We start from the raw sequence: 27,153 nt of genomic DNA on the forward strand, positions 1-27,153 counted from the left end.
CATGCTGGACGGTGGTTCAAATCCTGGCATCCCATATGGTCCCCCGAGTCTGTCAGGAGCAATTTCTGAGCATAGAGCCAGGAGTAACTCCTGAGCACTGCCGGGTGGGACCCCCCAAAAATACATAAATATAAAAATTAAATATGTTAAAGAACTATTCTGACTGGTGAAGGAGGGTGTTCTATTTGTGACTGTAGCCCAACAATAATCATGTTACTTAAATTAAAAAAAAAAAAACTATTCCGGGGCAGAAGAGATAGCATGGGGGTAGGGCGTTTGCCTTACATCCAGAAGGACAGTGGTTAGAATCCCAGCATCCCATATGGTCCCCCGTGCCTGCCAGGGCAATTTCTGAGCGCAGAGCCAGGAGTAACCCCTGAGCACTGCCAAGTGTGGCCCAAAAACCTAAAAAAATAAATAAATGTTTAAAAAAAAGGACTACTCGGGCCCGGAGAGAGAGCACAGCGGCATTTGCCTTGCAAGCAGCTGATCCAGGACCAAAGGTGGTTGGTTCAAATCCCGGTGTCCCATATGGTCCCCCGTGCCTGCCAGGAGCTATTTCTGAGCAGACAGCCAGGAGTAACCCCTGAGCACCACCGGGTGTGGCCCAAAAACCAAAAAAAAAAAAAAAAAAAAAGGACTACTCTTATTGGGAAACCTTATGCAAAATGACAAAACTTATAACAAATACCATACGTTGTACTATTCCAATGATAAGAATACAGAAACCGGGGCCTTAGAGATAGCATGGAAGTAAGGCATTTGCCTTGCATGCAGAAGATTGGTGGTTCGAATCCTGGCATCCCATATGGTCCCCTGAGCCTGCCAGGAGTGATTTCTGAGTGTAGAACCAGAAGTAACCCCTGAGCGCTGCTGGTGTGACCCAAAAACCAAAAGCCAAAAAAGAGTACAGAAACCCTGAGAGACAATGTAGATTAATGGTGGTCTAGGGAAAGGACAGGAGTGACTGCTAACAGGTTCTAGGTCTGAGTGGGGAGAGCATGTCCTACAATTATAATGGCTGTTCCACCCCGTGATCATACAAAAAAATGCCTGAATTCACACCTTAAGTAGGAGTAATGAAGTGGAATTATATCTCAGTAAAGCTAGTAAAACCAATAAAATCCTCTCCATTGATTTTTACTGCAGAATAAAACCTAAATTCCAATAGATACCTATATACTTACCCACTATCTACTTTCTTTCTTTTCATCTAATGCCATCTCCTTGCTTTTTTGTGGGGTGTGGAAGGCATTGTTTTGAGGACCCAAGGTCACTCTCAGCAGTTCTCAGCCAAGTCTACAGGTTGAGGATATGGAGATACCCTAGCCCTGGGTCCATAAAAGCCACCTAATGATAACCAGGTTAAACACTTTTAAGCTCTCTAGGAGTTGATCCTAGTACAGAAAGCTGTGGGCCTAAATCCTATCCAAGTACACTCGTTTTTTCAGCCTCAGTGACAGAGTTAGCTTTACTATTCACAGGCTGGTACCTTCCCTCTCTATCAGAATTTGTCTGTCATAGGTGCCGGAGAGATAGCATGGAGATAGGGCATTTGCCTTGCATGCAGGACAGTGGTTCAAATCCCGGCATCCCATTTGGTCCCTCAAGCCTTCCAGGAGCGATTTCTGAGCATAGAGCCAGGAGTAACCCGAACACAGCCGGGTGTAATCCAAAAAACAAACAAACAAACAAACAAAAAGAAAACCCAAAAGAATTTGTCTGTCACAGCAGTCACAGCACTTCACCAGACCATGGATTCAGAGAAAATAGAAATCTTTTTTGTAGCCAGTATCTAGTCTTATGGGTTTGTTTGTTTGTTTGAGTTACACCTGCCAGTGCTCAGGGGTTACTCCTGGCATTATGCTCAGAAATCACTCCCAGCAGGCTTGGGGGACCATATGGAATGCTGGGATTCGAACCACCATCCTTCTGCATGCAAGGCAAACATCCTACCTCAGTGCTATCTCTCTGGCCCCTAGTTTTATGATCTTTTCGTTTGTTTTATTTTATTTTGTTTTTGGGTCACACTTAGCAGCGCTCAGAGGTTACCCCTGGCTCTACGCTCAGAAGTTGCTCCTGGCAGGCTCAGGGGACCATATGGGATGCTGGGATTCGAACCAACGTCCTTCTGCATGCAAGGCAAATGCCCTACCTCCATGCTATCTCTCCAGCCCCCAGTTTTATGATCTTAAAGCATAAATTGAGGCCAGAGAGATAGCACAATGGTTGGGTGTTTGTCTTACACTGGGCTGACCTGGGCTGGACCCAGGTTAGATCCCCAGCATGGGGATATGGGAATATGGTCCCCCGAGCCTTCTAGGAGTGATTTCTGAGCATAGAGCCAGGAGTAACCCCTGAGTACCACCGGGTGTGACTCAAACACCAAAAACAAACAAACAAAACCCATCTATCTTAGACCTTAGTCTGTGGTAAACACTATAATACTTTTGTTTTATTTTAATGGCACTGGGAATCAAACCCATGGGCTCACACATGCAAGATAATTTCTCTAATGTAGCCAAATCTCCAGCTCCTAATAAATGGATTTTTGTTTGTTTTTTTGTTTTGGGGTCATACCCAGCAGAACTCAGGGGTTACTCCTGGCTCTACTCTCAAAAATTGACTCTGGCAGGGGGGGCCATATGGGATGCCGGGATTCGAACCACCACACCACCATCCATCCTGGGTCACCATCGTCCTAGGATCGTTTGCAAGGCAAACGCCCTACCGCTGTACTATCTCCTGGTCCCAATAAATGGATTTTTGTTGTTTTATTTCTGGTCCACATCCAGAGATGGCTGCTGCCTCTACACTAGAGAATTACTCCTAGAAGGCTCAAGGGACCATATGGGATGTTAGGGCCAAACCCAGGTTGGGTGAGTGCAAATCAAATGCACTATCATTTCAGCCCCAAAATGGATTTGTTTTGGGGCAACGTTCTGCAGAGCTCAGGGTTTACTCCACTTTGCTCAGGAATCATTCCTAGCGGGCTCTTTTGGGACCATACAGGATACTGGGTATCAAATCCAGGTGAACCCTACCACTGTGATCCCTGACCTCTTTAAATATTTGGAATGAGTGGGTGTCCTCAGTCCCTGAAATCTCTTATGTACCTGTTCAATAGTATAATGAAAAAATGATCTCTTTTACATATGACATAAAGAAACAGTAAGGGGGGCCGGAGAGATAGCATGGAGGTAAGGCATTTACCTTTCATGCAGGTCATCGGTTCGAATCCCGGCGTCCCATATGGTTTCCCGTGCCTGCCAAGTACAATTTCTGAACATGGAGCCAGGAGTAACCCCTGAGCACTGCCGGGTGTGACCCAAAAACCACAAAAAAAAAAAAAAAAAAAAAAAGAAACAGTAAGGGAATAACAAATGGCCAAAGGCAATAGAACCTGAGAAGGGGAGGTTTGAGTGGGGGATACTTTGGTACAGGGTTTGGTGATATAATGTAGCATGAAACTATCTTTTATAGTCTTGAAGGGTTGAAGTGATAATACAACAGGGAAGGCACTTGCTTTGCATGGCCAATCTGGGTTTGATCCCCAGCACTACATATGGTCTCCTAGTCCTACATAGTGACCCCTGAGCAAGGAACCAGAAATAATTCTGAGAATTCAATGGAATGTGGTCCAACTCCCTGCTCCCCCAGGAAGTCTTCACAACACCATGTGAGGGAAACCCTCTTTCCCATGTAGCACCCCCTCCCTATAACACCTACCTCTATTTCATAGTTCCACACTTAACAGGAGGGAGACTATATTCTCCATCCAGCAGTAGTCAGTTATGTGGCTTACTCCTTCTACCCTTTCCCACAGCTTCTTCTGAACATTGAAGGATGAGGCTCCTTTTTGCTTGTGGAGGAGTCCACATGCAAGGCCCAAAGGGTGTCTGGATGGTAGGAGGGGGCATCCAAGAAAACACAGTTGACTTTCCCAACTTCATTCCCCAATCAAAGAGGACAGGGAGTTGTTTGCCAATGGCGAGTTTATTACATGATTAAAGTTCAAATAAAAAAATAATAACTAAAATCTCAGCAAGGACGCTGGAGCCAGAGTCTAGAAGTGCTACTTCCCTGTTGCCAGCCTTCCTGGCCAAGCCCAGCTCTATTAACTCAGCTTCACTCGATCAAGCTCCTCGTCAATACTTGCATCTGTGCCCTGGACATCTCTGCTGTTCCTGCTAGAGTCCTGGGCTCCTGGAACTGGGGCTTTGGTGAGAGCCCCATACACACCCATGGCCTGGGGAGAAAGGCAGACAGAAAGCTATGAGGACACAAGCAGCAGCACAGCCCAACCTTCTGATAACTAGGAGAAAGGCAGGGTTGGGTGTTTGCCTTGCACATGCAGCTGGTTCGACTCTGGCATCTTATATGGTCCTCCAAGCCCTCCAAGCCCCCAAACAAAAATAATAGATATTTTTGAAAAAGAGCAGCCAAGGGTCAGAGCAATAGTATTGTGAGTAAGGCATTTGCCTTGCATGAAGCTGACCTAGGTTTAATCCCCGGCATCCCACAAGGTCCCTCAGTATGCCCAGAATGACCTGAGTGCAGAGCCAGGAGTAACTTCTGAGCACTGCCAAGTATGGCTTCCAAACCAAAACCAAAACAAAACAAGAGCTTCCAAATTATTCTAGGAACGTTGTTTTTGTTTTTCTTAGACAACATCCAGTCGTGCTCAGGGATCACTTCTAGAGGATCTCAGGGATCAGAGATCAAATCTAGGTAGGTCTACTACATTATCTCTCAGGCTCTGGTTCTGAGAATCTTAAAATTCACCAGAATAGGGTCAACCTTCAGAATACTATAAGAAGTATCTGCAAAAAATCAAAATGAGCCTTAAGAATTTCCCTAGCTTCAGCTGTCTCTCTTTCTGACTCGTGTGGGGTATTTTTGTTTTTGTTTTTATTTGGGCCACACTCGGCAGCGCTCAGGGTTACTCCTGGCTCTACACTCAGAAATTGCTCCTGGCAGGGTAAGGGGGCCATATGGGATGCCGGGATTCGAACCACTGTCCTTCTGTATGCAAGACAAACACCCTACCTCCATGCTATCTCTCCAGCCCCTGGTATTTGTTTTTGAAGAGGAGTGGGGGAGTCTCAGAGCATTCTGATGGCCTCAATGACATCTAAGTGGGATGGTGGTGATAGAGTGCTTGGTGCTCTGTGGTAGGCTCTTAGGGCATTCTAACCTGAGCCACCATGCTGGTGACATCCCCAGGGTTGGAGGGCAGCAAGATAGTGTTGGAGTCCTTGGCCAGTTTGGAGAACGCGTTGACATATTGTTCTGCCACAGTCAGTGAGGCCGCTGAATCTCCATTCTGTGTCCATGAGAGGGAAAGGAAAAAGAGATTACATCAGAGTCAGAGAAACAAGGGGGTGTGATAGAATGGAGGTGAGCAAGTAAAGTTCCTGGAAAGAGGATATGCGGACCACAACCCAGAGATCATACAATCCAGTTCAATGGAACCCACTAGGCAGGAACTTCTCTAAAGGGTCAATTTGAAAACCCCTTCCGGCCTGGAGAGATAGCACAGCGATGCTTGCCTTGCAAGCAGCCGATCCAGGACCAAAGGTGGTTGGTTCAAATCCCGGTGTCCCATATGGTCCCCCGTGCCTGCCAGGAGCTATTTCTGAGCAGACAGCCAGGAGTAACCCCTGAGCACCGCCGGGTGTGACCCAAAAACAAAAACAAAAACAGAAACAAGAACACCCCTTCCACTGGTCATTTCTATCTCCCACTCCCAGCCAAGGGTCTCACATGTTGTGTCAGAGCTGCAGCCAGGATGCGAATTGCTTCGGCTTTGGCCTTGGCCTTGGCTAGAACTGCACTGGCCTCTCCTGGAAGAAAAGGAAACAAATCTTTATCTATGAGGTCAGAGTATCCCAGCATTCCTAACTCAGCACCAACTTTCAAAGATCCATGTCCCTGTTCCTCCCTCATGTCCCTGTTTCTACCCTCTGCTGACCTGCTGCCTGATTTATTTGTTCAGCCTTTTCTGCCTCTGAGGCCAGGATCTGTGCCTGCTTCTTCCCCTCTGCCACGTTGATGGCCGACTCTCGGGTCCCCTCAGATTCTAGAACTGTGGCCCTTTTCCGCCGTTCTGCCTCCACCTGCAAGTGCCCAGTAACTTCCATCAACAAGAAGCCAGATATACTCTTATACAGTTATACAACTGTACTCATCACATAGGGAAGGGAGGCTGGGTCCCTATATAACTGAAGCATCCAGAAGTCCTCTTAATTCTTCCCTGCCCCGGGCCAGAGTGATAGCACAGCAGTAGAGTGTTTGCCTTGCATGCTGCCAATGTGGGATGGACCCACGTTCAATCCCTAGCATCCCATATGGTCCCCTGAGCCTGCCAGGAACGATTTCTGAGTGCAGAGCCAGGCATAACCCCTGAATGCAGCCAGGTTGGCCCATTAAAAAAAAACAAAAAAGAAAAGAAAAAAATTCTCTCCAGCCCCCACCTGCATCTGCATGGACTCTTTCACCCGTGGTGGCACATGAATATCTTTGATTTCATAACGAAGGCAGCGGATGCCCCAGCAGTCAGCAGCCTGGTTGATGGCATCTACAATGTTAGCGTTCAGGGACTCCCGCTCCTGGAGGGAGAGAAGAGTAGTTCAATAGCTTCAACCAACTCAACAGGAGCCTAAATTGACAAATTGATAAGGGGGTGGGATTGGCTTCGATTCCTAGAGAGAGAGCTGAGAGTGCCAGCTTGTCATCAAATCCTGACTTCAGCTCAGAACGCCATACCCGGAAGACTTTGTCTAGAGAGAGTTTGCCGAGCTCAGATCTCATGGTCGTCTGAGCTAGCTGGGTAACAGCATATTCGGGGTCTTCTACACCATAGCTGGCCTGAAAGAGACAAGATCAGGATAAGAAGCTTGGGTGCAGGATATCAGTGAGGAGAGCAATTCAAGAGCTGAATAATGCTCAGGCAGATACCTTGTACGGATCCATGATGCGCAGATAAAGGACTCCATCAATCTGCAGGGTTACATTGTCTGAGGGAAGAAGAGAGGACAGAAAAGGAAAAAAAGTCAGGCCTCCAGCACCTAATCAACTGTTTCTCCTAAGCTCCGGATCTTCAACAATCACTTTTTTTTGGGGGGGAGGGGGACACACCGGGTAACACTCAGGGGTTACTCCTGTCTATGCGCTCAGAAATCACTCCTGGCTTGGGGGATCATATGGGATGCCAAGGATCGAACCAAGCAAGGTCCATCCTGTATCAACCACGTGAAAGGCAATCGCCCTCATGCTGCACTATTGCTCCGACCCTCCAACAATTACTTTTTGTTGGTTGTTTTTTTATGGAGGGGGACGCACAACTGAAGTCAGCTTCCTCCTGGCTTTGCGCTCAATGATCTCTTCTAGTGGGGCTTTGGGGATCTGTGGTGCCAGGGATCGAAACTGGATCAGCCACATACAAGGCAAGTGCCTTAACTGATATGCTACCTCTTTGGCTCCATACGTTAAAAAATTTACGGGGAAAAAAAAAAAAAATTACGGGGCCGGAGAGATAGCACAGAGCTATGGCGTTTGACTTGCATGCAAAAGGTTCGAATCCCGGCATCCCATATCATCCCGAGCCTGCCGAGGGGGTGATTTATGAGCATAGAGCCAGGAGTAACCTGAGTGTTGCCAGGTGTGACTTAAAAACCAAAAAAAGAAAAAAATTACTTTATTTTTTGATGTTTGGGCTATACCTGGTGGTACTCAGGATTTACTCCAAGCTCTATGCTCAAGAAACACTCCTAGTGGGGCTCAGAGGACCCTATTAAGTGGCAGGTATCAAACCTAAGTAGGTTGCATGTAAAGGAAGCACCCTATCTACTGTACCATCCCTCTGTCCCCAGAAACCAAATCTTAGTAGCCTCAAAAGTAGCCAGGTGGGGCTCGGAGAGATAGCACAGCGGCGTTTGCCTTGCAAGCAGCAGATCCAGGACCAAAGGTGGTTGGTTCGAATCCCGGTGTCCCATATGGTCCCCCGTGCCTGCCAGGAGCAACCTCTGAGCACTGCCGGGTGTGGCCCAAAAACCAAAAAAAAAAAAAAAAAAGTAGCGAGGTGATCCTTGAACCCTCACCAAGAGTCACAGCCGACTGTTCAGGCACGTTGATGACAATTTCCTTGAGACTCTGCACATATCGGATCCGGTCTAACACAGGAATAAGGATGTTCAAACCCTGGGGAGAAGAGTCATGGGTCCTCAGAAGGAAAGGACGGTAGGACTGGGAGCCAAATTAGGCCTGGACAGTGCAGGGAATCAATCATGGGATAAGCCCAGAAACCAGAAAGGGAGGAGGTTGGGGATGTCAGGGGAAATGCAAGAGGGCAGAAAGGTCATGTCGGGTCTCCGAATGGGGAGGAGTCAAAGCCAGATTTTCCCTGCAAACAGGTGGCGGTGCAGGTAAGTAGGAGACGCTTGCAAGAGTGGGGCCTGTGGGCTGTTGGGGCACAAAGGAAGGATGGTCAGATGGGCTGACGGTCAGCACTAGACTGGGAAGAAGGTAGCCAAAGAAAGCTATGGTCAGGGCCCACCCAACGCTGGTTCGTGGGGGGAACCGGGATCAGGCGGGCCCTGGGTGGCCTGATGAGGGCGAGAGGTTCTCACTCACAGGTTCCAGAATCCGGTGGAATCGGCCCATCCGTTCCACCACCCAGGCCTCCTGCTGGGGCACAAACAGCACCACGGTGTTTCGGGGCAATCCAGAGGAGGCGCGGCGCGGAGCGCGGCCAGAAGCCTGCACGGAGCCCTGAAGGGAAGTTGCAGTTAGCAGAGTCCCCAGAGGGCCGGGCACCCAAACCTCCTCGGCACCGGCTCTGCAGGCACCTCCCCAAACCGCGACCCTCAAGGCTCCTCGGACGGCCACTCACGTGCTCACCGTGACCTCTGAACCCAGCTTTCTCCCCAAACTTAGAATCCCGTTCCTCCCCAGCCAAGGGCACAGCTGATCGCCGGCCCGGCCTTGGAGGGACGGTGGCCTTGCTCTCACCCTCAGTAAAAGGGCCCCAGTGCCCCGCGCCGCGCGCGCCAGCATTTCCCACCGCCGCAGCGACCTCCGGAACCAACGAGACGCGGAGCGGAGCGGTCGCTCTAGCGGCACCGACCAGAGCCTTTCCTTCCGTATTTCTATTCCCCCCGGGTGTACTTCCGGTTTTCCTTTCCCGCCCCCTTCCCGCCCTTAGCCAATCAGCGTTACCCGGTACTAGTGTGCCTGAAATGCAGACGTAGAACTGTCGGAAGGCCAAGTGTGTTGATTCTTGAGGGTCTAGAGACTCTAGGCCAAGATTCTCTTGACTTTAGTGATCAAAGTGGCTGTTTTCCGTGCGCATGTGGGGGAGAAACACCTCCCATATAGTTCTATAAATTCCACCGAGAATGAGCCGTCTGAGTGTAAAATCACGCCCATTTGCACCATGACGACCAAAGGACTGGTTCTGTCTCCATGCCACGGTTGCCATAGTGACTTGCTCTGGTACTCCGGCTGTGTAATATCCAGCCCTCCCACTGGGGAGTGACCCCATTCCTGTTGCTATGGTGATTTGGCCTAACACCGCACGATAATAGGGTTGATATTTTTCCCCTTCCTTCTTCCCACAAGGCACCACACAGCCATTTCTGTCTTCCCAGTTGGGTTCATTGTTGATCTCAAACGGTGCCCCACCTTTTAACCTTGTCTGGAGTATGTCATCCTGCAAACATCCCTAATTGTCTGCCTCATTGTTGAAGAGATAGGCACCCTTATTTTACTTATCAAGACACACAAGCTCAGATATGCTGAAATAATTAACAAGGGAATCATAATAATCCAAATCTGGGGGTCCAGGATGTAGGTAAAGCACTTGCCTTGTCCTAGACCCAGGATTTGATAACCCACACAGGAGAAAAAAAAAAAAGGAAAAGAAAAAAATTTTTGTTGAGGGAGATCTGGAGTGGAGATTTGATACAGTGGGGTAGTGTGCTTGCCTTGCATTCGATTCATCATTCAGGCTCAATCCCCCCCCCCCCCACCATCATACGTTTGGAGCAGTACCAAAAGTGATCCCCAAGCAGACTCAGGAGTAAAGTTAGGCACACACACACACACACACACACACACACACACACACACACACACACACACACTCACATCCGACAGCGCTCAGGGGGTTACTCCTGGCGCGGCACTCAGAAATTGCTCCTGGGGGTCGGAGAGATAGCATGGAGGTAGTGTTTGCCTTGCATGCAGGACGGTGGTTGGAATCCCAGCATCCCATAAGGTCCCCCGAGCCTGCCAGGAGCGATTTCAAAAAAAGAAAAAGAAATTGCTCCTGGCAGGCTCAGGGGACTATATGGGACACCAAGACTCGAACCAGAGTCTGTCCTGTGTTGGTTGCATGCAAGGCAAGTGCCCTACCATTTTGCTATCTCTCCGGCACTGTTTCTTCTTTTCTGTTTTTGTTTTTTGGGGTCACACCCGGCTCGGGGTTTACTCCCGGCTCTGTGCTCAGAAGTCGCCCCTGGCAGGCACAGGGGACCATATGGGATGCCAGGATTCGAACCACGGTCCTTCTGCATAAAAGGCAAACGCTTTATCTCCATGCTATCTATCCGCCCCCCCCCTCGTTTTTTCTTTTTTTGTTTTTTTAGTGTTGATCATAATTTGTGGGTCCTCATCTAGAGCTTCTTGTGTCCCTCTGTGGGAGAGAGGAAAGAGTACCAGTTCCAGTTAAAATCCATTCCTAGTTCCAAGTTTTTTCCCAGCAGAAAAAGTTAAGTCTTAATTCAAGTTTCCAAACAAGATTTATTCTTTATTTTTTTTCCCTAAAAAAAGTACCAGGTACAATTTTTCCTGTTTTTTTTTTTTTTTTTTTCAAGTTTCATCAAATGCATGTTCCCCTCAGCCCAGTCCTAAGAGTCAGGGCTAAGGCTCAATCAGAGTGTGGAGTGGGAAGTAGGGTAGCTGGGAATCACATCTGAGTTTGAGGGATACCCCTCACCCCAGCTGAGGTAGGTTGGGTCAGAGTCTGGCCGGGTGAGAGGAGGTACCCAGTCCATGGCCCTGACTCTGCCCCCTAAACACCTCCCTCAGTCAGGACCCCAAAACAAGGAGACAGAGGCAGGAGAACAAGGACAAGTGGGGTCTGGAGCCTGAGATGAAGGGTCATTAACACTCATGAGGTGTGTATAAACAGGCACAGACATTCTCTCTCTCTCTTTCTCTCTCTCTCTCACTCACTCTCTTTCTCTCTCTCTCTCTCTCTCTTTCTCTCTCACACACACACACCTGTCTAAGTGCCTGTGCACACACACTTGAGTTGGTTTTCAGAGAGGTCAGAGGGTGGATAAGGTGAAAGGACTAGGAAAGAGGGGCATAGGGGCACCTGAGTCTTTGGCTAGTGACTCAGTCCTTCCGGAATAACCTCTTTGCCCTCAGCTGAGGGAGATCAGTTAGTTCTCCACAGCTATCACCTCAGCCTCTTCAGTCCCTGAGGGCGAAGCAATATCTAGGAGTGGGAAGGGCAACACCAATTTTCAGGTTTGGGTGGTTACCAAGGCAATCCAATTTGAATAAATTATAAATTAAAAATAAATAACATAATAAGTGACCCCTGCCAGGACAGGGAGGCAACGCTGGCATGACTTGCCTGGGAACGTGGGATGACCTCAAGGTAACTGGTTCCTTTCTCCTCACTATCTAAGCTGGCCTGGGAATGGGTGGGGAGGGGCAGGCACATGGAGTACTCAGAGATGGGCAGAGTGTGGCAAGGATCTGAAGCTGGAAACACCCAAATAACCAATTTGGGCACGAGCATGGCGAGGGCTTTAATTTAAGCCTGGAGAGTCTCTCGCCTTTGATCCACATGACCACTCTGTCCAGAAGAGAGCAGATGGCAGGTCCTTGGCCCACAGAAGTTCAGGGCACTAGTTATCAGGGCAGAGGTGAATAACGTGGATTGTGAGGGGCCTCTGTTACAGCCTGTAGTTCATAGGGGAGCCCTGTGTCCAGTTCCAGGCTCCGGCGGGAAAAAAGCAGGCGGATGTCTCCATGTAGGCTTAAGCGGCCAGAGCGGGAGCTTCGGAACCTGGAAGAAGACAGCATGAGCAATCAGTGGAGACTAGAGGACTAGAGACTAGAGGAAAGAGCAAGCCAATTTGCGAAGGGTCCTCTTCACCTGGCCTTTCCCATGATATTGGGCCCTGTGCTCACCTGAGGTGCAGTAAGTAGCAGAGGAGGCGGCGGGTGGGGCTAGCATTCCCCTCCTCACCCACAGGCACCAAAAAGAGGCGATGGCGCAGGAAGGTCATGTGGGCAGCAGGCATGTCCGAGAAGTCAAAGGTCACAAGGAACATCTTCACCACAGTCTGGTTTGGGTTAAATAAGGTCTGGGGGGCAGGCAGGAGAGACAAGGTTTGTAAGGCCTAGGAGCTGACTGCCTCTCTCCCCACTCACTCCCTTGCCCTCAGAGAAAACTCACCACTTGGATGGTGCCCATCTTGGGCACACTGTAACCCTTCCTCCCCAGGGGGTTCAGGTCCACGACGCCCTGGGAAAGCCATGGAGCCATCAGCCATGGAGATTCCCAGTCATCCACTCTGTAATCTCTCACTCTAGGCCCTGGCCTGGTCCTGCCCCTCTCCCTGTTTCTTATCAGAAGACCAATCTGGCCCCGACACTCTCCCATCTGAGAAAAAAATGTATCCTATCCTCTGCCATGCCCTCTAGTCTATACTCCAGTCGAATTTACTTTGTTTTGGGGTTAGGTCATACCAGGAAGGGAGCCGGGGCATTTTGCTCAGAAACATCAAAAAAGGTGACAGTGACAGGCAGCGTGACATGCTGGGGGCAGTAGGATCCACTAGCTCCAATCTCTGCGGTGAAGCCCTCGATGTGGCCAGATGGTGCAAAGCGTCCTCGAAGCAATGATTCCTGGGGTGGGCATGAGGAAAGCATGTTATGAAAGAGTTGCCCTTCTCTTTCCTTATCCACAAACCCACTTCCCCCAGGACCCACCAATCCCAAAACCCAAGGGGAACTACCTCAAAGTTGCCCAGTAGGGTACGGCTGATGGTGGGGGTAGGAACAGGGGAGGCACTGGGGGAGCTCAGCAGGCCGGGCCCCTTCCGGAGGCTTCGAAGAGAGCTCCTGGCAGGGGAGGGGACACAGAGTGGTTGGGCTTGGAGATGATCTGGAATGTCTGTGTCCACCTTCCCCATGACTGAGTTTCCTACTTTGGAGTCCCTGCCCTGGTCTTGGAGAGGATCACAGACTTTTGTCCCCATTCCCATGGATGAGATAGAGGGGAAAAAGTGGTTCCTTACCGTTTCAGGCGACGGGCACCTTTCAGCCTCCGCCCCATGGGACTGCAGTCTGTTGGGTCCTATGAGAGGAGATTGATTTTTGAGACAGGGTGGTGGAATGCAGAACAGTTATGTGTGGGCTCAGTGGTTCATCACAAGTCGTCCTAGGGACAAGTAAATGGTTCTTCACCTTTCCCCATACACTATCTCTGCTCCCTGCTTACCAACACAGGCTCTTTGGGCCCAGGCAGAAGGTGGCTCCAGAAGGGTGTGGCTTTGGCATCAGAACTGTTGGCAGCAGTAGGGTGGCCCAGGGTTCCCCGGCGCCTCCGAGGGGCTGGCCCCTCATCCTCAGAGCTGGCATCCAGAGCTTCTCCAGCAGGAAGCAGCCTTCTCTTGGTAGGGCAGGGGCCTGGAGGTCCAGGGCCAGGGGGTGTGTGCTCGGGACTGTGCCCATTGGCAGTGCCAGGGGATTTCCTAGGCCAGGGACTGCCCCCATTGCCCACCCCGGCCACTGGGCTCTTGCCCCCTATTTGTGCAAGACGGTGCAAATCAGTGTCAAGTGTGTGCAATTGGCCTGGATGGCCTGACCGTGGGCACTCCCCCAGCAACCCTTGTCCCCCTGGATCTGGAGAAGCCCAGTCTCTGGTGTGCAAAGTATCGCAGGAAGCATTTGATGGGTGCCAGAGGGGACTCTGGGCCCCGGAAGTCCAAGGTGAGGTGGTGCTACCTCCCTGTTCCACAACACAGAGGCCATGATGGCAGAAATGTTGGCTGGCCACGCCCAGTCCCGGCCCCAGTCCCTCTGGCCCCAAGAGCCCCGTGGTCAGTGGGTCTTCAGGGGAGACTCCCTCTCTGGCCCCCAGCCCAGGGCCTCGCTTCAGCTCCCGGGGCCCCTCAGTGGGTGGGGCCGGCCGCTTCAGGGCCCTGTGAGGTTCGGAGGCACCAGATGGAGGGGAAAAGATGGATACCTGGTAGACCCCGGGGGACGCTGCCCCCCCTGCTGGGCTGTAGCCCATGAGCAGGCCACCTTGGAGGGCCCCCTGCCTGGCTGCAGGCTGCGAAGGGCCAGCCTCTGGCTCTGAGGATGGAGATGGCTCCACCTGCACGTGGCGCATGAAGCCCCCCCTTGGGTCAGGGGGGCCCTCCCCCACAGCCTTTATGCTGGGCCTGGGCTGGGAGGTCTGGGAACATCTGTATAAAAGAGAAGAAAAGGAAAGGGAGTCAGGTGAATCAAATAGTATTACTCTTCCCCACTGAGTTTCAGAAACTCCCCTGGCCGGAATGACCTTATAGAATCCTGGGGGATGGAGGAGTACAAAGTCCCACAGATGATGGGATGATGGGCATAGAGGCCACTTTCAAGTTCTGGGAGGGGCAGTGCTTAGGTCAGGTATCTTCTTGGATCTGGCTCCCACCGCCACTCCAGGCACTCACCCCGATGAAGAGGCCTGAAGCTTAGTTGTGTATTTCCTTTTCTTGACTGATGCCTTGCTCTTCTAGGTTGCAGTCTGGTCCATGCCTGCTGCACTGGCAAGGTGACTGCCACCATTCCGTGCAGCTCCTGGGCTCAGCCAGACCCTGAGGAGAGAAATACAGACATGAGCCAGGAACCCTGAAATTGGGGCTATGACATCTCTCTTTCTCTCTCATACACACTTCTCTCTCTCATACAAACTTCTCTCTCTCTCTCTCTCTCTCTCTCTCTCTCTCTCTCTCTCTCTCTTTCCATTCTTTTCTCTCTCCTCTCTCTCTCTCTGCTTTTTGGGCCACACCCTGGGATGCTCAGGGGTTACTCCTGGCTATGTGCTCAGAAATCACTCCTGGCTTGGGGGTCCACATGGGACACCGGGGATAGAGCCAAGGTCTGTCCTGGATTGGCTTGCAAGGCAAATGCCCTACTGCTGTGCTATCGCTCCAGCCCCCTGGCTTCTCTCTTATTGTGGGCCAACAGAGTCCAATGCAGGCCCTCCACTTCCCAGGTGAGGAGTACCTCACACAAAATGGGCAAAATTGAGACCTGGAGCCTAGTGGGGTGGGGGAGAGGGCAGCACTGGGCTGACAAAGGAGTCAGAGACAAGATAAGACTTGGTTCCATGCAATACGGGTGGGAGAAATAGGTCAGAGTGACAGTATAGCAGGTAGGGTGATTGCCTATCATGCAGCTGGCCCAGGTTCAAATCTTCCATATGTTCCCCTGAGAACTGCCAGGTGTGATTCCTGAACACAAAGCCAGGAGTAAGCCATGAGCACTTCTGGTTATTAAAAAAAAACCCAATATTTCCCCCTCCCCTGCCAAATATATATACAAGAATGAGAGATGTAAGTTCAAGCAAGGGGGTTAGTAGTCTGGATCAATACTGGCCCCCCCACCCTGACCTGAGTGAGACCAGAGTAAAATACCTAAAAATAGCACCAGGAAGCTAGCTCAAAGGGTTAAAGCATATATATTCATGAGTGAGTCCTGAGTTCAATCTTCAGTATATATGGATACCCTTTACCCGCTTCCTTGGGGAATGATGCCTGAGCACTGAAAAAAAAAAAAAAACCAACAAAACAACAAAACCTCCCCAAAACTGCCAGATGTGGCCTTTAAACAAAGACCAAACAAAAAGAAGTGATACCCATGGTCCAAGATATCATGCCAGCTGAGAGATGGTAAGGGCAAAAATTCAGTCCTCCATTCAAGTCCTCAGTGGTTCCAAGATGTACAAGTCCTTTCCCATATATCTAAGAATAAGAAAGGAGAGGCAGGTTCAGTGATGCAAGTGGTGGGGCATCTGCCTTGCATGCACTAACCTAGGATGGACTGTGGTTCGATCCCCGGTATCCCATATATTTTCCTAGGCTAGGAGTGGTTTCTGAGCACATAGCCAGGAGTAACCCTTGAGCGGCGCTGGCTGTGGTCCAAAAAAAAAAAAAAAAAAAAAAAAAAAAAGGAAAGGAATAAGAGCCCAAAGAGCAGAAGTTTATAGAAACTCACCCCTTCAGTCTTTCTTAGAAGAACAAACCTCAGTTCAGCTCAAAGCAGGTCTTTTAGGAGCCCATGCAGTCAACCCAGGACAAACCCTGGTTCGATTCCTGGCATCCCATATGGTCCCCCAAGCCTGCCAGGAGCGATTTATGAGCACAGAGCCAGGAGAAACCCCTGAGTGCTGCTGGGTGTGAGCCCCCCCCCAAAAAAAAAAAAAACCCAGCAGGCCTTTTAGCCTTAAACTCCCAAAGGCTCCATCAGTCTTTCCCATGAACAGAATCTAAATCTAACCCTAAACAAGTCTGGGGAGGAGATAATGCCAGAAGGCACTTTCTAGGGCCGCCCCTCAGAGGCTCTGCAAGCTAGAGATAAGGCAGTGGTAGTCAGAAAGCTGAAAACAATTGGGAGAACCACCGAACCCTTCCCAGCATATCCACGAACCCTCAAACCCTTACTTTTCTACCAGTCCACAAGATGGTCTTCACTGACTAGTGCATCCTCAGGAGCCCAGAGTGGGTGATGTTGATCTTTCTTCATGAGGACAATAGAGCTCAAGATCTGATTCTCTTCTAGACAGTAATTGTGAAGCCTGCTATCCATAATGCCTTTGAAGTTCTAGGAATAAGCCCCATGTTTGAGCCCAAGCCCTGACTGTCCTTAACCAGGCCATTGCCTCCCCTCCCAAGAAACTGCTCTTACAACCCCAGAGTCCAGATTGCTCTGTCTCTTCTGAGACCTCACCCATGGCAGTGTCACTGCTTTCTGTAATCCAGTGACAGTTTTGCTCAACCCTATGGGGAAGGCATCTAAACTAATAGGGTTCTTGAGAGTAGGCTTGGATCCCACGCCTCAACTCGAAGCACAGGTGTAAGCACATAGGAGGGCTTAACAAAAGGTGGATGAGGGACTACATGTGCAGAGCAGGGTTCCAAAGGCACCCTTGGTGCAGTACCAATGTGTGCAGTCTCTAGGGCCTCACAGCCAACTGGGTACCAGCACTCCAACTACCAACAACCAGGCCAACAACCAGGCCTGCAATACCCGTCAAGCACTACAATCAGAATGTGTGCCTGCAACACAACTAGTGCAATCTCAGGGAAGCACATGTGTATGCACCACAATTAAGCCAATCAACTGCCTGGTGCCAGTACAGCAGCCCCATCAAGTACCACAACTAAGGGCCACCACGACAATATAAATAGCAACATGAAGGGATGGAGGAAAAAAAAATGTAGAATGGTGGCTGGAGGGAAAGCACAGCAGGTAGTGAATTTGCCTTGAACCTGGGTTTGATCCCCAGCATTCCAGATGATCCCGAGAGCCTGCCAGGAGTCATTTCTGAATGCAGAGCCATGAATAACCCCGGAGAGGCATTGGGTGTGACCCAAAAATTAAAAAACAAAACCAAAAAATAAAGCAAAACAAAACAGAGATCTGGATAGCAGTTCTAATCAGTCTAGAGCAGGGGTCTCAAACTCAATTTACCTGGGGGCCCCAGGAGGCAAAGTCGGGGTGATCCTTGAGTGCAAAGTCAGTAGTAAGCCTTGAACATTGGAGGGTGTGACCCAAACAACTAAAACAAAACAAACACAGACTCCTCTTGGGCAGGGCCACAAAATGTTGTACGGAGGGCCGTTTGGGACCGGTGGGCCGCGAGTTTGAGACCCCTGTTCTAGAGGAAACAGGGCAGAACAAAGCAGACAAATTGTATGGGTTAAAATTAGCAACCATGGAAGAAAGAGAGGGGCAAGAAGAGGGAGAAGGGCACTGTGAAGCTCTCCTACACCAACTTGCCATCATTGTACCCCATATTATCCTATTTCACTGAGTTCTCGTTAGAATTAGGATCCCTGTGGAAAGGCTGGTTCTTTGTGGTGGGTGGAATGGCTGGAAAGGGCAGAATGCCAAGTGGAGTTCTGTCTGAAGGTACAACCTGTACTAATCTCTGTCCCTCCTTTCCTTTACTGGAGTCACAGATTCAGGAAGAGCCTCTTCCTTAGCACCCCCACCTACCAGGTCCTCCCTCCCAGTGGCTTCCGGAGTGGCGCAGAGCCCTTGCCCTGGGGGAAGCCAGGTGATGACACGATGCCCTACTTGACCCCAGCACGCCTGGTATCTGTTTATTACCCCAGAGTCCTCTCAGTTCCTGCCTTGTCAAATAAGAAGCCCGAGACTCACTTCCCTGCCACCCAGTCAGTCTGGCTCTAGATCATGACTTCAAGCTGACTCATGGGGCAGGACTTCGGGGTGGGGGATGGGGGACGCGGTAGGCCCAACCTCACTCGGTGTAGGGGGGTGGGCAGCAGCTGGCATCCAACAGCTGTACCAGGCTGTGACTGGCAAGGACTACAGCTCCCAACAGGCCACGGGAGCAAGGCCAGCAAAAACAACAAGTCCCATAATACCGTGGGGTCTGTACCCTATACACCTGCTAGGCCTGGAAGGTGGGGGAAGTAGGTGTTGGTACAAGCTGCTCTCCCCTCCCGTTCCCTTCAGAAAGAATAATATCCAGAACAAGGGTGGCGAGAAAAAATTCCTCTGCATGTGTTTTCCACACTCATCCTGTTGGGGAGAACTGCTGTAAACCGCTTTACATGTTTGTCTGACACAGATCCACACAAGCTAGGGCCACTGTTCCCAGGGACCACCACCGAGGGAGGAAGGTCAACCTCACCAACCCCTTGACAGCTGGCTAGAACGCTCCACCTTCAGCTGAAGGGAGATGGCCCCTCAACAGGCTGACAGGCTCAAGTCAGCTCCCATTTTGCTGGTTCTTGTGGACTGCCCCCCTCCACCCTTTCCCAGCTTCCCAGGTAATTTCTCACCCCACTGCTCCCCACATCCTGGGACAGGCCCCATTCCCCACTGGATCTTCGGAGATTTGCTCATTTCCCCCAGAGCACACTCACCCCACTCCCAAATAGGCTCAGTCGCTCCGGCCGCTGCTCCGGGCCCTTCCGTCCCGTCCCGTCCCGTCCCGGTCCCTCCCCTCGAATGCCTGGTACCTCCCCTCCACGGGCCCCCAACCCAGACAAAGGGTGGCTCGGGCTCAGCACCGCTCCGCTAGGCTCTCCTCGGTTCGGCTTCGGGTGCAACACTAGCGGGCTTCGGAGCCCGCAGCCCCGCAGTTGCTGCCGCGCCCCTCCCCGCGACTGACCCTCCCGGTGGCCGCCCCGGCTCCGGCTCCGTGCAGCCGACTCCGCTGCCCCTCTGACTCACAGGCCATTTCCTACCAGCTGATGGGGCCGCCCGCCCCGCCCAGCTTCACCACCCCCTCCGCCGCGGCAGAGCTGCCACGCCCCCCGAGGCCGCGCCCCCCGTGCAGACAGCGCTCCCCGTCATTGGCCCAGGAGAGCCCAGCTTGGCCCAGACCTCAAGTATGAAGCACGCCCCGCTTCGGGGGCTGCGCTCCCATTGGCTCGCGACAGAGCAGGCCTACTCAGTCGCCCAGCCCATCTCGTTAACCTCTCGGCTGCCGGAGTCCAAAGCCACCCCGGGCCCTGCCATTTAACCCGTTCAAAGGCAGAAGCCTCATACTTCTCACTCCCGCCCTTCCTCTTCCAAGACCAGTAAACAGGACGCCCTAGACACAATTTGACAACCTTCAAAGTCGGCCTGCTCTTCCCACATCCGATATCCCCACTCCCATTCATCTCTCCCACTTGGCAGAGACCAGAGGACAGTTGGAAGCTTAGAAAGCTGCTTTTATGCCAGTATAAATGAAAAATTTGTTAAATAGTGATTCTTATCTTCTCTCATTAAATGTTTTTTCTTTTCTATCTGTAACCCCTGCGCTCAGGGGTGACTCCTGGCTCAGAAATCGCTCCTGACAAGCTCAGCACTGACACCATATGGGATGCCGGGAATGGAACCCAGGTCCATCCTGGATCGGCAAATGTCCTACCGCTGTAATATCTTTCCGGCCCCTATAACTTATTTCGTCTTACTTAGTCCCCCAGGACTTCTGAAGTAAGTGTATATTTAGTGAGAAAAAATTGTTGTTTTCTGGGGCTACACCTTGCTGTGCTCAGGTTTACTCCTACTGATGCTCAGGCATGAAATTGGTACTGGGGATTGAACCAGGATCTGCTGTATGCAAGGCAAGCTCCTTACACCCAGTATTCTACTTTTCTGGCCCAAACATACTTTCTTGGAACTTTCATTTTGAGATCAGGATGCATTATCCCCTCACCAATACTTCCTATTCACTGGCTAGTCTCTGTTCAAGGAGGCGTCCAGGAGGAGTGATATATGTGGGGAAACTTCCTTAACTCTTGTGATGGAAACATCCCTAACTCTTCACCCCCATGACTCATAATTTTCTTTAAACACCCCACCCACCCAACTGAGACATCAAGTCCCAGGTCCAGTATTGGCCCAGGCAAATTAAGTAGCAGTAGAACCAGCATTCTTAAGTATTTTCATTCTAGTCTTTAAATGACCAGGACAGAAATCTGCAGACACCTTTTTATTTTTTATTTATTTATTTAGTTTTGGGGCCACACCTAGTAGCACTAAGGGGTTACTCCTGGCTATGCACTCAGATATCGCTCCTGGCTTGGAGGAACATATGGGACGAAGGGGGATCTAATCGCTGTCAGCTCTAGGTTAGCTGCGTGCAAGGCAAATGCCCTACGCTGAGCCACAGCTCCAGCCCAAGACAACATTTTAAAAAGCCAGCCCTAGGAGTCAAGTTAAAAAAATTAATCATCAAAAAAAAAAAAAAAAAAAGAAAGAAAATTAATCATCGATTTTTCTCTCTGCTTTTGTGAGTCAAACAATTTGGAGCTTAGAAGGCTTTTCTCCCATACTTCCAAATAGATAAGAAGCAAACACCAGGACCAAAAAAAGGGGAAAACTGAAACTTGGCATCAGCCAGGACCAGCTTCAAGGTTGATTCTCCAGAAGTGAAGTGGCATTCCTCTAAGGTACAAGGCCACAGAAGGTGAACGACTTTCTATTTCATGTAGTGAACCCTAAGGGCGACAAGCTGTAATAGGACAGCGAAAGAGGCTCTCCTCCCCCAATTTTTTCCTGTGCTTTAGACTTAGAAAGGACAAACAAGGAATACTTAGTTCCTTTAGGCCTCCTTCTTACCTCAGACCAGAGGGAAACCTTGAGAATAAAACCAATTGCTATGAACTGGCTTCTTTGCTGTTTCTCTAGTGCTAAATCACAGGATTAATGAAAATTTCAACAGCTTGAATAAAGCTGCAGACCACCCACATAAGTGCCTATTTTTCTCAGTAAAATCTACTGGGAAACCATGTAAACAAACAACTCCACAGGAAAGGAACCTTGATAACCCCACCTTGTTCTATCTTATGCCTTTACCATAGATCCAGCCTTAGTTATCTACAAAAGTCAGAGGGCAATAGTTCAGGGATAAGGATCAAAGATGTTTCAAGTCTCCGTGTGCCTGGAAAAACAGCATGGTTCAATCAATAGTCCTTTTTTTGTAGCTGTCCAAAATTCTTACCCTGCTTTTTGTTTTTATATGATATCATCAGTAATGAGTCTCTCCTTTCTCCCTTTATTAAAATAAGAAGCTCTATGAGAACAACTTTGTTGTTTCGTTTAAGTTGGTATTTTCAGAATCAATGTCATTGCCTGGCACATAATAGGTGCTCAGTAGGCTTTGAGGGAACAATGAGCTCTGGACCTAGAGAACAGTAATCCTGAAACCTGGGTCCTAATTCCTTTTACTGTGAAACAAGAAAAAAATAAGAGTTGCTATGTTTGTTTGTTTTGCTTAGGCCAAACCCAGTGGTGCTCAAGGTAACTCCTGGCTCTCCACTCAGTAATTACTCTTGGCAATGCACAGAGGACCATATGGGATGCTGGGGAGGGAACTGAACCCAGGTCAGCCACATGCAAGGCAAATGCCCTACTTCAGTACTATCATTCCTGCACCAATCACAATCGTTTTGATCCTGATTTAGGACTGGTACATAACTGATGACAACAGAAGATTCTCTATTCTGGCCTTAAACTACTATAATTCCGTTGGAAATTCATATCTGACTTCCAGAGGCTGAGTCCAATCACATGTTCTGTTGCTTTGGGCAAAGCAGAAAGGCTATATATTCCAACCAAAGCATGACAAACTCAAACCGTTTTTCCTTTATATCCCACCCACTCAAAAAATGCCCTAGACCCAAGGAAGTTGGCCTAAGTCTACTGGAGGCCAGCCTGTGACAGACAGGCTGGGAAGCTGTGTTGCCATAGCAACCAGCTCCTCCTCAAAGGGCTTCAGCCAGCTTTTTACCCCACCCTACCCCAAGGCTTTGTTTGGCCTCAGCACCCCCTCCTTTCTCAGCCAGTCTCAGCCAGAGAAGGCTGGCTTGGGAGCCTTTTCAGCAGCACTGTCACACTCATTCAGCCACTGTGTATAAGGCAGGCCTTTCCCACCATCTCTCAGGCAGCCTAATAGTGCACAAACACACTCCCGCCCCCGAAATCCCTGGCAGTAAACCAAGTCCCTTAAAAGAATTAGTACTTCCCCAACCAAAAGAACTAGGTCCTAGTCTTTATTCTGACAGTTTTCAAATCATAAATGTGGAGGGCTATCCTTCTTTCAATTGAGCTCAAACCTGATATCCCTTCTGGAGTTCTGCCTATGATAGAGGGCCTTTTGAAAACCTAGATCAAAGGTCCTCCATACTTTACACCATTTCCTCCTTCCCACAAAAGTTCTATACTGAACTTGTCACTCCTGGAGGGGCTCAGAAGACCATGTCTAATGTTGGGGTTGGATCTGGATCATTGGATCTGGATCGGCAGTCTGCAAGACAGATGCCTTACCTGCTATACTATCTCTCTAGATCTGACTCTTAAGCCCAGAATTCTTTTTTTGTTTGTTTTTGAATTTTGGGCCACAAAAACCAGTGATGCTCAGGAGTTACTCCTTGGCTATGCGCTCAGAAATCGCTCCTGGCTAGGGGGACCTTATGGGACACCAGGGATGGATCCAGGTCCGTCCTGGATCAGCCGGTGCAAGGCAAAAGCCCTACGGCTGTGCCATCGCTCAGGCCCCAAGCCCAGAATTCTTGAGGGTTAGAGGTTTCCTCAATCAAAAGAAGGAAAGGGGTGGGGAAAGTCAATTGGCAAGTGTTAAAAATGTTGCTTTTAGTCACTCGGGATAACTCCTGGTAGCCGTGGGAAGTGAGATCAGGATCCTGCTGCTGACAACTGGGGTCTCTGGCCTGTGAGTACAAAGTCCCTGGCAAGGCTCAGCTCCTACACCGGCAAGGACCAAGGCAGGCCCCTGGGTGAGGAAGGAAGTGGAAAATGAGCACACCCAGAACCTAAGGGCAGGGCAAAGGCAGGGGGAGGGGGTAAATGAGGACCAAAGCAGGCCTCTGGGAGGAACTGTAACTAGACTAGGTTTACTAAACTGGGGAAAGAGTCCCCAAGAATAGCAGCTGGGGGAAGAAACCCTAGTTTCAAGTAGACAGATCTGAAACAATTTCAGGAAAAAGTCACAGAGCTCATAGGCTCTGGCAGAATGCTCAAGCCAGAAAGTGGCGTTAGAAGTTGCAAGGCCAGGTGCACTACAAACAGGCAGGATTCCTCACTCCACTCATCCCATCTTTCTCTTTCCTAGAACAAAATCCCCAGGCAACTTCCGGGAGTTTCCACACTGCAGATGATTACTTTCTCAAAGCCCTAGAGTTGGGATCCGGAATCCCTTCCCCTCACACAGTCCCAGCACCCCCATCCCTTCCCTTCATCCTCCAAGGTCCCTCCACCCCCCACCCCAACAATCTGGACCACCAGCCCTTCTACTTCACACCTTTCCCCTCAAACTTCCTTCGGAGACTCTCCCCCTCCAACCCTTGACATCAGAAAGCGTCCACATCCCCTCAGACCTCCCACCTCCACAAAGAACTCTCGCGCATCTCCACCCCAAGAGGCACCCAGAAGGCCCCTCCCTGCCCCCAAAACTGAGCACCCAACTCCTCCATCTCCTCTGCCCCTCCCCGCACCCTAACAGTCGCCCGATCGTTCCCTTCCCTAACAAGCCCCCTCAAGCCGCCTCAAGTCGGCCCAAGAGCACCCCCTCAGTGCATGACCCTGCTTCTTCGCGCACCCCTCCACACCTGCAGTTCCGAGGGTCCCGAGGCACCTGGGGTGGTAGTGCGTGGATTAGGGGAGTTACTGAGCGGCCCTAGTTGCAGCCTCGGCCGGCAAACCTCGCCCCTTGGCTTCGAGACCCGCCCCCGCAAGGCCGGGGTCCGGCCTCTCCCCTGGTCCCACCTCCAGTCAGTCCCCTTTCCTCATTTCGCTGAGGCCTCAGGCTCCGCCCTGGGGATCAGATCGTCTCCGCCCCCAGGTGTCACCTCCCCCTTCTCCCCAAGATCCTCCACTCTTCCTCCGCCCCATCGGATCCCGCCCCACAGAACCCGAGCCCAGCAGGCCCCCTGCCAGCCACAGCCCCCTCCCCGCCGCATCTCTCTCTCCTCCGCTTTCCCGCCTCCACCCCGGCTCCTTTCTCGGGCTCGCCTCACCCCCGGGGCCGTCCGGATCCGATGGTTCTGATTGGCGGAGCGGCCCCAATGAAAGGCCGAGGAGACCAATCGGAGGCTGCGGCTCGCCCGAGGCCCGCCCCGCCACGTGCGGCTTCTGTGATGACAGGTCGAGGGGGCGGGGCCTCCTCCCTCTGGCCTTGCAGGGCCACGACCGACCGAGCAGTTCACGCCGCAGATTCGGGCTGGCCTCGGGGCACTGAGCCTGAGCAGGCTCTCAGCCTCTTTGTAGGGACTTCTGGTGAGGTCGTGCAAGGAATCTCCGGGGAAAGGGGGGCTCTGTGAAATAGGGTCAATCCGGGCGGTGGTCGCTCAAATTTGTGAGGCTCAGTTTTTGTCGGGAATAGAGAGTTAGTGCAAGGGTAAAGCGCTTGCTTTGCACGCAGCTGAGCCGTGCAACGTCAGGAGTGATCCTCCAGATAGACAGACTACACACACACACACACACACACACACACACACACACACACACACACACACACGTTGAGAAGTTTCTTGCTACACTGCTGTGTGATAGTCCGGATGTTGCACAGACAGTAATTGGGATTCAGATCTGTTTCTGTGGAGGTGGATTACCGAGAAGCTATGTGAATTGTACAAGCCTGTGTTATAAGGGGTTAAGATGGTCTACAATCAGGAGCCGGAGAGATTGCATAGTGGTAAGGCATTTGCCTTGCATGTGGCCGACCTGGGACGGACCCGGTTGGATTCCTGGCCTCCCATATGGTCCCCTGGGCTTGCCAGGAGTGATTTCTGGGCACAGAGCCAGGAGTAACCCCTGACCATTTCCTGATGTGGCCCAAAAGCCAATTAATTAATAAATAAACTGCTTAAAAATAGACAATCTATAATCAGAGGAAAGGTTCTTTATTTTTTGTTCGTTTTTAGGGGCCACGCCTGGTGGTGTTCAGGGGTTATTCCTGCCTCTGTGCACATAAATCACTTCTGGCTGGCTCAGGTTGGCCGAATGCAAGGCAAAGCCCTATCCACTATGCTATTTCTCCGGCCCCAGGAAAGGGTCTCTGTATAAATTTTCAGTATGCAATTTAATTCTCCAGACTCTTCCAACCCCCACCTTCCCAGGGGTCTCAAACTCAATTTACTTGCGGGCTGCTGGAGGCAAAGTCGGGGTGATCCTTGAGTGCAAAGTCAGTAGTAAGCCTTGAACATTGAGGGTGTGATCCAAACAACTAAAACAAAACAAAACAAAAAAAGATTCCTCTAGGGCAGGGTCACAAAATGTACGGAGGGCTGTTTGAGACCCCTGCCAGGGTATAGATTCTCTCAGCGGCGAGAATCTATGCTCCCAGCTATCGGTAGGTGGCAGCACGGGAGCCGTGCGGAGCAGTGACCAAGGCCTGTGAAGCCTCTGAGCAGCCGATTGTATTGAAGGATTGCACCTGATCAATTTCTCTGAAATAATCAGATATTAGGTACCTGTGACTTTTTCTTCTCTTTTCTGTATTTAACTTAACCCCGGTGTGAACATCAGTGTGTGCTAGGGAAGGAAGGAAGGATGAAAATCCTCTTCCTTAAGGAATTTGTTTTATTTGTTTACTGTGGCCACCTTCAGCGGTGCTAAGAAGTTTACTTATGGCTCTGTGGTGGTTTTTATTTTTTTCTGTCTGTTTTGTTTTGGGGCGCACCCAGAATGCTTCTGACTTTGCACTCAGAAATTATTCCTGCTGGTGCTCGAGTACCTACCTGAGCGGCGTGCAAGACAAGTATAGCTCCAGGCTCCAGTCCTTGGAGGCCCAGATTGAACCAGTCACTGTGTACAGTGCAAAACCCAAACCCTCTCTATTATCTATTTCTCCAGCTGAAGGAACTTGTTTAAATAGTCATCTCAAAATCTTTGAATCCTAGGGACCAGAGCGATGGCGCGATGGCGCAGCGGTAGGGAGTTTGCCTTGCAGGAGGTTGATCCAGGACAGGCCGTGGTTAGATCCAGGAGCGATTTCTGAGCACATTGCCAGGAGTAACCCCTGAGCGTCACAGGGTGTATAACCAAAAACAAACAAAAACAATACTTTAATCCTATAGAGAGTAAAATTGGAAATGTTTGCTAGAGAAAAAGAACAGGACTTGTTATTTGTGTTGGTGTCAGAATTTTAGGTATTGAATATTTTGTTGTCTATTTAAGTTTATATAACCTATACACATTTTTTCACTTCTCTTTTTTTCTTACAGAATTTAGGATCAAATTTAACCCCTCACACATGTAAGGCATGTACTCTCCATGCTAAATCATATTTGACTAAAAAAAAGGGGGGGACCATGGAGGTAGTACAGAGGTTAAGGCATTTGCTTTGGACATAGATGGCCAAAGTTCTAACCCTAGCACCATATA

At 50.3% G+C, this 27,153-nt stretch overlaps 2 protein-coding genes across 7 annotated transcripts; both read right to left on the reverse strand.

The window, feature by feature from the left end:
- Window positions 1–3,977: 3,977 nt before the first annotated feature.
- STOML2 (stomatin like 2) lies at window positions 3,978–9,102 on the reverse strand. Of its 3 annotated transcripts, none has more exons than XM_049773744.1 (10): window positions 9,013–9,102; window positions 8,635–8,772; window positions 8,103–8,202; window positions 6,961–7,019; window positions 6,769–6,870; window positions 6,477–6,611; window positions 5,975–6,119; window positions 5,767–5,846; window positions 5,198–5,326; window positions 3,978–4,249 (listed from the first exon to the last, which is right to left on the reverse strand). In XM_049773744.1, exons 1-10 carry the CDS (start codon window positions 9,055–9,057, stop codon window positions 4,118–4,120), a joined length of 1,065 nt encoding a protein of 354 aa, XP_049629701.1. In that variant the 5' UTR covers window positions 9,058–9,102; the 3' UTR covers window positions 3,978–4,117. The 3 variants fall into 3 exon arrangements, with proteins under 3 accessions (XP_049629701.1, XP_049629709.1, XP_049629717.1); XM_049773752.1 differs by having other exon boundaries at window positions 8,635–8,760; window positions 9,013–9,072; XM_049773760.1 differs by lacking the exon at window positions 9,013–9,102 and adding an exon at window positions 8,860–8,879 and having other exon boundaries at window positions 8,635–8,823.
- A 1,681-nt stretch (window positions 9,103–10,783) lies between these two features.
- ATOSB (atos homolog B) lies at window positions 10,784–24,440 on the reverse strand. 4 transcript variants are annotated; one of them, XM_049773392.1, is made up of 9 exons: window positions 24,378–24,440; window positions 14,739–14,882; window positions 13,526–14,495; window positions 13,323–13,381; window positions 13,041–13,146; window positions 12,772–12,930; window positions 12,479–12,547; window positions 12,211–12,386; window positions 10,784–12,085 (listed from the first exon to the last, which is right to left on the reverse strand). In XM_049773392.1, exons 3-9 carry the CDS (start codon window positions 14,417–14,419, stop codon window positions 11,932–11,934), a joined length of 1,617 nt encoding a protein of 538 aa, XP_049629349.1. In that variant the 5' UTR covers window positions 14,420–14,495; window positions 14,739–14,882; window positions 24,378–24,440; the 3' UTR covers window positions 10,784–11,931. The 4 variants fall into 4 exon arrangements, with proteins under 4 accessions (XP_049629349.1, XP_049629359.1, XP_049629332.1 ...); XM_049773402.1 differs by lacking the exon at window positions 24,378–24,440 and adding an exon at window positions 17,559–17,731; XM_049773375.1 differs by lacking the exon at window positions 24,378–24,440 and adding an exon at window positions 16,731–17,229.
- Window positions 24,441–27,153: the final 2,713 nt, after the last annotated feature.

This window comes from Suncus etruscus, chromosome 1 (genome assembly GCF_024139225.1).
Source record: "Suncus etruscus isolate mSunEtr1 chromosome 1, mSunEtr1.pri.cur, whole genome shotgun sequence".
Lineage (NCBI taxonomy): Eukaryota > Metazoa > Chordata > Mammalia > Eulipotyphla > Soricidae > Suncus > Suncus etruscus.